This window comes from Lactuca virosa, chromosome 9 (assembly GCF_052849685.1).
Source record: "Lactuca virosa cultivar CGN04683 chromosome 9, Lactuca_virosa_CGN04683_v6, whole genome shotgun sequence".
Classification (NCBI taxonomy): domain Eukaryota; kingdom Viridiplantae; phylum Streptophyta; class Magnoliopsida; order Asterales; family Asteraceae; genus Lactuca; species Lactuca virosa.
In genome coordinates this window covers 216,037,805-216,049,499 of record NC_136434.1, presented here as the reverse complement: position 1 = coordinate 216,049,499, position 11,695 = coordinate 216,037,805, and the positions used below count along the sequence as shown (strand labels likewise).

At 33.6% G+C, this 11,695-nt stretch overlaps 2 protein-coding genes across 2 annotated transcripts; both read left to right on the top strand.

Annotated features, from left to right (window-relative positions):
• The first annotated feature begins 1,392 nt into the window (after positions 1 to 1,392).
• Positions 1,393 to 4,063, top strand: LOC145135601 (beta-1,2-xylosyltransferase XYXT1-like). Its single transcript, XM_079069854.1, has 3 exons — positions 1,393 to 1,582; positions 1,679 to 1,849; positions 2,713 to 4,063. Exons 1-3 carry the CDS (start codon positions 1,426 to 1,428, stop codon positions 3,906 to 3,908), a joined length of 1,524 nt encoding a protein of 507 aa, XP_078925980.1. The 5' UTR covers positions 1,393 to 1,425; the 3' UTR covers positions 3,909 to 4,063.
• A 107-nt stretch (positions 4,064 to 4,170) lies between these two features.
• Positions 4,171 to 7,543, top strand: LOC145140297 (uncharacterized). The gene is made up of 5 exons (XM_079073831.1): positions 4,171 to 4,184; positions 5,241 to 5,481; positions 5,602 to 5,967; positions 6,712 to 7,308; positions 7,442 to 7,543. Exons 1-5 carry the CDS (start codon positions 4,171 to 4,173, stop codon positions 7,541 to 7,543), a joined length of 1,320 nt encoding a protein of 439 aa, XP_078929957.1.
• Positions 7,544 to 11,695: the final 4,152 nt, after the last annotated feature.

Sequence of the window (11,695 nt, the reverse complement as noted above, 5' to 3'; positions counted from 1 at the left end):
TTATGTAGGATGGAAGATCAAACTTTTCTTTGTATTTGAAAAGTACATTCGAACAAGCCTACTCACATGTTAGTTATAGAAGTCGACTATAAATATTATTAACAAATCGTGTTCTTCACTTAATTAAGATCTATTGGTCAATGTTCAGAATTCACAAAAGTCCTTCATTCAAGTCTTTTACTAGACCCTGACAGGGGGTTATTTGTAATAATTTCATCTTAATGTCGATATTTGGTGAAAGGATATCAGTTAAAACCAAAACAAAAGCTTAAGTTAATTTGGCTAGACAATTGGTTAAACCTTATTTCAGCTTCAAAAGAAAATGAAGAAAAGCTAAATATATACATGAAAATGAAAGATAAATGACATATTTTGTAACACACTTACAGCCTTTAGCTTTTAACAAAAAGTCTTGATTTAAGCAAAAAAAAGTTTTCGTTAAGTTTTTAGTTTTTAGTTTATGTAGTTTTTAAGAAAAAACTATTTCATGTAACATTTAAGAAAATAACTATTAATTTTTTTAATCAATTTTCATAATTGTCCTTCGTCATATCATATAAACAGTGGTCCATTTCGCAGTCCATTCAGTACCCACTACATTTCGCATACCCCGTACAAAATATGTAATTATATTTAGGACTTGATTAATTTTTGGTATTATTTGACAATCGATTAAGAAATATTGTTATTATTTTATTTTCAATTAAAAAAATTACTAGATGGCAAACGTGTTGTTAGGACCGATGGGCAATATATAAAGTGAAGCAGTAAACGGAAGAATATTGCAAATGACCAGTCTACCTTCATATTAAAAGCTAGGATAGGGAGACATTTTAATTTATCGATTGTTTCTGACTTTGATGACGTTTATTAACAAACAAAACTAAGGGCACACTAGTTCTATTATATACAAGTATTTTCATCATACAATTTATATCACACCTGCCAAAAAAAAAACAAAAAAAAAATGTTTCACTACTTTTAATAGGACAAGAAGTGCCGTCTCACAATCTAACGCCTTGATAGCAAAACATTTAAAAACCATTAAACTTGCCGTTCCTGTTTTGGAACAACATTATTAAAAGAAGAGTAAATTACATTTTTGGACCTCAGTATAGCCAATTTTTACAAAATTTGTTCCCAAAAAAAAAATCTTTAGCTGATTTTTTTGAAAATTTACGTCGAATTATTATAAACATTTTTTTTGTATAGAGACCAAAAATGTTACAAAAACTTAAAAATAAGGACCAAAACTGTTAAAGAAAACTCTTTTGTGACCAAATTAGCAAATACTCTTGAGAAAAAAATGTAAAAAGATAAAAAAAAAATCTATCATATTGTGAGGTCAGCTATGGCACATGCAAGATTGTATATATGAAGAGAGAACACAACACCATGAACACAAATTAATAAAAACATCAAAAAATGGTTCAAAAGGATACGAGAATTGGTAAAACGGAGAAGGGAAGAGGAAGGAGGCTCGTTTTATTTGCAATTCAAACTCTTTGTGCTTTTTTTCTCTTTAGTTTGCTTTACACAGAATTGAGCTTTAAGGGTACTACCACATCTCAACAGATAAAATGTAAGTTTTCTTCTAGTTATGATCCTCTTTTTAATTTCTTATATTTTTTCTGGTGATATATATATTATTTGACTTATATTTATATTCGAATTCCAGTGGATATTGTGATTACAGGAAGGCAAATTATATCAGATTGGAAACCTGATGATATCAGTAACGCAGTTAAGAAGGAGATGAGTCCCGAAATTAAGAAGGATATGAGTGCAGCAGTTAAGAAGAATGATCGTAACCAATCTCTGCAATTTCTTTTAACAAGACTAGTCGGAGGTCTCTCTCTCTCTCTCTCTCTCTCTCTCTCTCACACACACACACACACACACACATACACACAGATGAAGTTTTCATGCAACATGATCATCCATAAAAGTTTCGAGGATAGCATCTCACGATATCATATATAGTTTTATCTTCAAACGAACATGTAATGACTTGATTTTAATTTTATTTTTTCAAATGCTAGATAACTATATTTTACAACACAAATTAAAGTATGCACAAGTCATTGTTACACAAACACTTACATCAATCTAAGAACACTCTTTAATGGTAGTTTGTTTAAAACTTTTTACTATTTGAAAAATAAATTAGAAAACATTAACTTTTACCATGGAAAAATAAGTTTTTTTAATAGGTTACTCCAACCATTTATTATTCTAACTTTTTAATCCTCTTCTAACTTTTGTCCATTTTGCCATTACATTTCATGATAACCTATTTTAGGCCCTACTTATATTTTACATAACCTTTTTGTTTAATCTATTTGACTAACTATATGTACAAAATAGTTTGAATATATTTTATAGAAATTTACATCATAAAAAGTAATTGTCAAAATTTTAAAAACAATACAAATACCAAAGAGTTATATGGAGTAATGGTGTGGGAAAGGAACTGGTCTTATGGAATCACAAAAAGCCAATTGTTAAGCCAAACTTGAATGTCAACTGTAATGTACGTTATTTCAATATTATAATAGTGCATGGGCCATGTTCTTCTTGATAGAAACAATTCAGCCTTATTATACATAATTTAGGAATGTTCCATGTATAACTAATGTTAAAATATGCAGGCAAGCCGTTATTCTTTATGTATTCATAAAGTTTTGATTTTTTATGCTCTTATGAAAACAGGTGAAGATCGATCAAAGCTTGATTCAACAGGATTTGCCTGTGACAACAGTGTATCTTCAGTAATTTGTGTTACGAACAATCCTGTGAAAATCGACATGAGCAAAATCCAAGTCCACCTTCAGCCGCCGGACACACCAGCTGCCGGAAACACCACCACCGTCGTCCGGCCTTATGCAATGCAAGAAAGTCCATACGTAATGAACTACATTACTCCGGTAACAATCACAACCACAACCACCGACCCAGCACCACTGACTTGCGATCATAACCACCAACACCCCGCCGTGATCTTCTCAACCGGCGGATACACCGGAAACCTATTCCACGAATTCAACGAAAACATTATTCCTCTATATATCACCACTCGCCTTTTCAGATCTAAAGTACACTTCGTCGTCGTCGATCACAAACCTTCATTCCTTCAAAAATACAGACGAGTGTTTCCACGTCTCTCCGATCACGAAATCATAAATCCAGCAACGGATTCAAGCGTCCATTGCTTTCCCGGAGCTGTAATCGGTTTAAAATTCCACAAATTTGTAGGCATAAACACATCAGAAAACCCAACTGATTACTACTCAATGCCAGATTTCCGACAATTCATCAGACAAACATATAAATTGAAAACAAAAACCGTTTTCGAAACACAGAATCCACCTGTATTGCTTTTAATTTCTCGCCAGAGAACAAGAAAGTTCCTAAATCAAGCGGAGATGGTGAAAATGATGGAAGAACTAGGGTTTCGAGTGATCATCGCTAGCAACGATAAGGAGATGTCGAACGTTGAGAAATTTTCGCGTGTGATAAACTCATGTAGTGTTATGGTGGGGGCTCATGGAGCAGGGTTAGCTAACGAGATCTTTCTTCCTGATGGGGGTGTTATGATACAGGTGAGACCACTGGGGTTTCAGTATGGGACTGATGCTTTTTATAGCGAACCCGGTCCAGAGATGGGTTTGAGGTATTTGGAGTATTTGATTGAACCGGCGGAGAGCTCGTTGGCGGAGGTGTATGGTCTTGATCATCCGGTGGTGGCAGATACGGCGTCTGTGGCGGCGAAAGGAGGATACGCCGCCGCAAGGGAAATATATTTGAATAAGCAGGATTTGAGAATAAATTTGAATAGATTTAGAGCAACTTTAGTTGAAGCTTTGGGGTTTATAGGACGCCATTCAGACGTTGCAAACGCTCGATGATTCTTAGAATTTGTAGTTCTTTTATTGTTTTTATTTTTGTAATTTTTTGAATTTTATCGTACAAAATTAGATCAAGTGCCATCAAGTAAAATATTTTATTGGTGTAAATTAAACATTGCTCGGATGCAAACAAGTTGGAGTGAAATAAAAAAAAAAAATTTAAATTGTCTCCTATTATTTCTTTCTACTAATATACCTACTTAAAATTATGTCATTTGTCATCAATATTCCATGGCATCTAATTTAATTTGATATTCCTATAATGCCCTTAATGAGGTAATTAAGAAAAAAGAAAAAAAATCACGTAAGATGATGATCACATGAATGTGCACAGCAGACATGTAATCCCGCTTCCTTCTTAAACCCTTCTTCTCGTCTACTTTGTTGCCCACGACAATTGCTACCCCTAAGCCAGTAGCAACAATCACAACAGCAACAATCAGAACAGCTAACAATCAGGTAGTTTTTGCTTTAATTATGTGAAAACACTACACACAGTAATGATATTTTTGAGATGAATCTTGTTACCTATTTCTTTTTGAAGTTAAATGATTATGTTTGTGGGTTCTGAATATTTTTATTTTTTGTCAAGACTTCTGTTGACAGCTATAATATTTGGAACTTCGTTTACCGATTTAATGTGCTATTTTTCTTAATTTTGTCATGTATTTAGATTTTACATATAAACCAACGTTGTTAATTCAACCTACTGTTAATGTGGTTGTAACTTTATCTAATATTATGTAAAATCTGTCATTTAAAGTAGTTCTCATACGAAATAATTTTTTTAAAGAAAAAGAGGCCTTTGTGTCTTTCACGAATTATAAACATATTTCAAAATCTTGGCCAACATTATGTTTTCTATGATAACATGGTATTCTATCTTTAAGTTTCATTGATTAGTTTTTGTTATGTGTGTCCATTTATGTCAAATGGCCAAGAACATTTGTTATGTTCTATCTAGTTCTACATATCAAACACAATTTTTAAGTTATCATGTAGTGTTGATAACAAAATGTCTTTCAACATTGTTTACTTCATTTTCTTCACGTTTTTCACTTCACATAATTGTTTTAACAGTGAATCAATCGTTTGATTTAACATTCGATTAATATTACAATTTATAAGTGATGGATAAAAGAAGATAATATTGAATAGTGATTATAGAAATTGGTCAGTCATATTTGCGTTAATAATATAACTGTATAGTTATATTTCTAATAAAATAACTCTGATTTGTTGATTAATATTACAATTTATAGTAGGTTATACTGCTTTATTATTGATAAAATCTTTGGTTTATTGTTAATAAAATATTTTATATTTGATCAGTATGGAGGCTGCAAATTCAGTTGAAGGGGCTGCAAATTCAGTAGAAAATGTTGCAATTTTAGTAGAAAATAGTGCAAATTCAGTTCAAGGGCATACAATTCTCAATCCTCAAGATCAAAAAATTCCTAAAGATGGAATGAAGTTTGATTCAGAAGAAGACCTTTACAATCACTTTAAAGCACATGCATTCCAAATTGGATTTGGTATACGGAAATCTAGTGCAAGAACAAAAGATTTATGTGTTAAAACATACTATTCACTTGGATGTGCTAGATGAGGGGTATATGTGCCTGAAACAAGCAAACCATATAAAAAGTCTTCTAAAACAATCTTAAAAGCAAAAATCTGTGTAATTGCATAGGGTGATGGAAGATGCGTTATCTCAAGTGTTTTTCTTGAACATAATCATGCTTTAAGTCCCAAAAAATCTCGTTTCCAACGATCACATAAGAAAATGGATTCATATGCTAAGAGAAGACTTGAGTTGAATGATTATGCTGGAATTTCGTTAAATAAAAGTTTTCACTCGTTAGTTGTTGAAGCGAAAGGGTATTACAATTTGCCTTTTGGCGAGACAGATTGTAGATCTTACATCGCAAAAGTAAGACAACTAAGACTTGGGCTTGGGGATGTCGAGGCACTTCGTAATTATTTTGTCCGTATGCAAAAAAGCAGTTCAATTTTTTTCTACGTAATTGATATGGATGATGAAGGTCGTATGCGAAATGTATTTTGGGCAGATGCAAGGTCAAGGGCAGCATACAAGTCATTCGGGGATGTTATTTCGTTTTATAGCACATATTTGACTAACAAATATAATATGTCGTGTGCGCCTTTTGTTGGAGTACATCACCATGGACAATCTATCTTATTTGGATGTGGGTTGCTTTCATGAGGATACAGAAACATATGTATGGTTATTCAAGTCATGGTTAGAATGCATGAATGGACGGGCACCAAAAGCAATAGTAACAAATCAATATCGATCAATGCAAGGAGCTGTGGCACAGGTATTCCCTGAATCTCATCATCGTCTTTGTCTTTGGCATATTATGAAAAAGATTCCTGAAAAATTAAGTAGGTTGCCTCAATATAAAGTAATAAAGAAGACTCTAAAAACCCTTGTATATGAGTCTACAGACACTCAAGAGTTTGAAGATGGGTGGTGCAAGCTAGTTGAAAAGTACGCACTTGGAAAAATGATTGGTTAAGTTCTTTATTTAACAATCGAATGCATTAGGTGCCGATATATGTAAAAGAAAACTTTTGGGCAGGGATGTCTACTACACAAAGAAGTGAAAGCGTGAATGCTTTTTTTGATGCGTATGTTAATTCTAAAACCTAATTACGACAATTTGTTGAGCAATATGACAACGCACTGAAAAGCAAGATTGAAAAAGAAAATAAGGTTGGTTTTGAGTCTCTCAATTGTTCATATAAATTAATAATTGGGTTTTATTTTGAGAGACAGTTTCAGGAAGCGTACACAAATGCAATATGTAAGTTGTTTCAAGATGAGTTACGAGGTATGTTTTTTTGCAACTCTTCATTGGTCAAAGTGGATGGTGCACGCTATGTATTTCATGTCACAGATATTGTGGAAGGGAAACATGGAGATTCTAAAAAAAGAGTTGTTTATACCGTTAGTTATGATGAAATTGAATGTGATATACAATGCTCTTGTCATTTGTTTGAGTTTCGAGGAATTATTTGTAGGCATGTGGTGAAAATATTGATTGAGAAGGATGTTAAAGAAATCCATCCATGGTATATTTTTTCTCGATGGAGGAAAGATGTGAAACATGGACACTACTTAGTGATAAATTATTATGAAGATTTGATGAGTGGTGAAAATGCCAAACAATTTGACCACTTGTGTTCCAATTTTTACGAGATTGCTTATATTGCTAATTCTCGCGAAAATTATGAATACTTGCTAAGTTGTGTAAATATGACTAAAGAAAAGTTAAATGATGATTCAGTTTGGGGTTGTAGTAGTAACATCAATTTGGTAGTTGAAGATGTTCATGTTTCAGAGTCGACTACGAAATTGTTACCACCCTTGCAAGTGCGTAGTAAAGTCCGTCCATAATCCAAAAGAAAAGAATCTAGAGTAAAACAAGTTATGAAGAAGAAAACAAAGAAAAATGTAATATTTTATCTATTTAGATTTTTTATTTTTTTAAATTTGGTTAATATAGTTTATAATAACCGAGTTTTTTAGGTACGTGAAAAAACGGACAACATATAACAAGATCAAACAGATTCAAGTTGTGAGCATGGAGCAAATTCCTGATGAGTAAAAATACCAGTTTGATCTTAATGTACCGGTTTGAATGATAAAGACCACGGAGTAGGTAGAAATAGTATAAAATAGGTTTTTTGAAAAAAGATTAAGTTTTAGTTTCATTTATTTTGTGTTTAATGATTTTGAAAGAATTGGATGGAATTGTGATAGTGTCACGAATTGGAGTTCTTGGTTTCAAAATAAGTGGCACATTGGTCATTTATTGAATAGTTGTGATTTTATTTTGTTTAGGATCAAAATATGCTACAAGAAGATGCGTAGAGGGCATTTTGGTCATTTTATTATGTTATGGGGTTGCCTAATATTATGTACATACAAATGGAATCAAGAAAAGCAATAAACTTTAAAAATGGAACCAAAAATAGCATTACACTTTCAAAATAGAACCAAAAATAACAATGCACTTTCAAAATAGAACCAAAAATAGAAATGCACTTTCAAAATAGAACCAAAAATAACAATGAACTTTCAAAATAGAACCAAGAATGGTAATACACTTTGAAAATAGAAAATACACAACATTGATATGCAGTCTTCCCGGGCATATATCTGATTCAATATGTAACGAATAGATGTGTTTGTACAGTCTAAAATGAAGTACAAACTCTAAAATGCACGTTGATAAAAATCAAGTAAATCCAACTTCATATGATTGAGTTACGTGTATTTTTAAAAGCGGGACAGATTGCAAAAAAAAAAGTTAAAAAACAAGTGATGAAACAAAAATTAAACAACAATGATACGCAGTCTTCCCGGGCCTATATCTGATTCAATATATATCCAACAGATGTGTTTGTACAGTCTAAAATGAAGCACAAAATCTAAACTACATGCTGGAAAAAAATCAAGTAAATCCGACTTCAATTGACTAAGTTATCCGCATTCTAACTCAAGGGCATTTTGTTCAGATTTACAAAATGGAAGCTTTGGCCGTTTTTATCCAGGTTTACAAAAAACAATTTAAAGGCATACGTTTCCTAAATGAAAAATGAAACTAATAAACATTTGATTCCAGATGCAAAAATACAACTCATGTAGAGTGTTTACAAAAATAAACTACATTGCTATAATAAACCATTCTCGTATAAGTACATTGTAAAAGATCAAACAATCTCAATAATGATTATTACAAGGTTCGGAAGATAAGAATAGAACATTTTCATATAACTACATCTCTTCTCTATTAAGCTCTAAAAGTGAAATATAAGAAAAGCCTTGAAGATGCCATTACAGGTGCCTCTTCATCTAATACTACTCCTTGTGAGGTTGCCATTGATATTTCTTCATGAGCATTAAGCACCTGAGCTTGAGCAAGTGCCAAGGATCTTGCACGAGCATACTCATTTTCTACTAGATCAGATATATACTCGGTCCCAATAATCATCCCTTCTTTATTCAATCAAAGTTGCAGTAACTCTAACCCGTTAAAACAATGATAATGCATCAATTACAACAAGTGAGATAAAATGGAACACATGTAAATGAAGCCTTTATCTTAAATTAGCAAAGGGTAGGCAGAATAAGTCAGACAAGATGTTTATTGTGGAAGTAAAAAAGACGAATGCTTGTTTATTATTTTAATTCCATTGTCCATGTTTCCTCTGTTTTGGATAATTTAACTTTTTTCAGCGATCAAGCATCAGGATTTGTGGATGTCCAATTTTCCTATCATCAAAAATATTTGGTCCAATTATTCTGTCACAATAAACAAGTAGGCTAGATTATGATAGATGACTTGATAAATGATAATTAACCAACTAAGAAAGTGCATAATTGCTTGGGAAGAACACTAGACAGTAGAGGGTATTATTTTTTGCAACTAAGAGAGTATTCATAATTTAATTGAGCGAAATTCCATAGATAATCATTTTAAAATTTAAGCTTTTGCGTATTGTGGATAAAGTTGTTAATGTGGCAACTCAAATTCCTACTATAACCTGAATCTTGTGGAACAAATGACTATGTCTAGTCATGTTACAACATAAAATCCAATACTCAGCTAGTCGCTTTGCTGGTTTCCCAACTCCAAAAGACAAATAAAAACCTTCTTCTAACACATGAAATTTAATGCAGATCTAAGGTTCAAAAAATTGAATAAAGAAATGACTAGTAAACCTGAAGGTTGATGGTGGCTCCGGTATCGATCGAAGATCAGAAGGCGGGAATTGGCGGTGGTGACAGAAGATCGGGTGGCGACGTTCAGTGTCGTTTAAAAATCAGGAAGCGGTGATTGGCGGTGTTGATTGAAGACCAGGTAGCGGCGATTGAAGTGGATGTGGACTGAAGTTGATGATGATGGGTTTTATACAAACAATCCTATGTGTGCATGCGACCCTAGATTGGATCTATGTTTTCTCTATTATACATACAAGTATTGAACACGAAAAGGAAAACCCTAATATCCATCTAATAATTCGAAATCTACAAAGATTAGATCACATACCTTTGTTGCCATACAGTAATAACAACCAATTCTTGAAGATCCTTTGCTCTTGAGAACAAGTACCACAAGTGTAGTACCTCTAATGGCTCACAAACACACTAGGTCAAGAGGATGAATATGAGGGAGAGGAGAGAGGAGTGACTTGCTCAAAAATTCGGCTCTTCTAGGGTTTCCATAGGGGTGACCGAATTCAAGATCCAAGGGGCTCTATTTATACTTGAGGCTAGCTAGGGTTTTAAGGTGGAAACCTTAATTCCTTAGCTTAGGGCCTAAGCAAGTCCATGGACCCCTTCCTTAGGGATTGGACGAAAATCTCTAGAACCTTCTAGGGATTTTCGGCCCTCCCTAATAAGGGTGATCCAATGGACCAAAACCTCAACTATCGAATATTTACAAAACAGCCCTTGTATTTTCAGTCTGTTCCTTTAGTCCCAAAATTAATTCCAAATTAATTTCTGATTAAATACTTATTAACAATATGATTTCTAATTAATATATTATTCTTATAATATATTAATAAATCATTTTTATGCACCAATTTATTATTCCAAATAATAAACTCAGCCTCTCTCTCCAACAATCATCCTGTCTAGTTGCCAGTGTGAAAGCAACTCCAAAAGGACCATGCTACTATCAAATCAATTACATACCAATTATAGTTATGGGCTTAGACACCTTATCCAACAGTCTCTCACATGGATAAGTCTAATAACCATAATTGCAAGTATGACTTCAAAATCTGACTAGCAATCGTAGCCCTCAAAAGCCTCTGTCGAACTCTGACCTAGTCAGTCGCGTGACCTTAGATAAGGGATCACATAATCCTTCGTTCTACAATATAACATATGGACAAAGTGTAACACCCATAAAATTCAAGCCAATTTAAAACTTTTAAAAACATCTCAAACCATTAAAAATCATTACAACTTTGTTTTCAAAATGTATAATATCAGAGTTTCCCAGAACACATAAACGATTCATGAGGAGTTGTACGATCATGCCTTCGCCTTGTCTCGATCGCCTGATGTACCTGAAACAATAAACTGAAACTGTAAGCCCGAAAGCTTAGTGAGTTCCCCCAAAATACCCATACCCACAATAATACACATATAATCTTAAACATCATACTATGGGTCCAGTCAACCATCGGGTTGGAATACCCCAGGCCCTCAACCATCCGGTTGGAATGCCAACATACTATGGGTCCAATCATCCTCGGGATGGAATACCCCAGGCCCAGAACCAACAGGTTGGAATGCCCACACACTATGAGTCCAATCATCCTCGGGATGGAATACTCACGGCCCACAACCTACAAGTTGGAATGCCCAGATCTATTGGCCCTCGCACAAAGCAGATAAGCCTCAACCGCTAAACAAACATGTGCACATATAACAGATAATCACATAACAGTCTATAGACAATACTTGATCTAACGGATCATACTACATAGCACATAACACCATCCTATCTACCAGGATGCCGATCTAACAGATCATACCACATATCATATAATATTATCCTACCCTCTAGGATACCGATCTAACAGATCATACTAGCATAACATAACCAGATAACAATCCAAAGGGTCGGCCTTGGTGCCATAGACCCTTGAGTATAGTGAGGAAAACTCAACTCGTACTTTCGACTCAAAGATAAACCCAAGCTCTTGGATTGCCGGTACAAGTCCACCACCTGAATGCA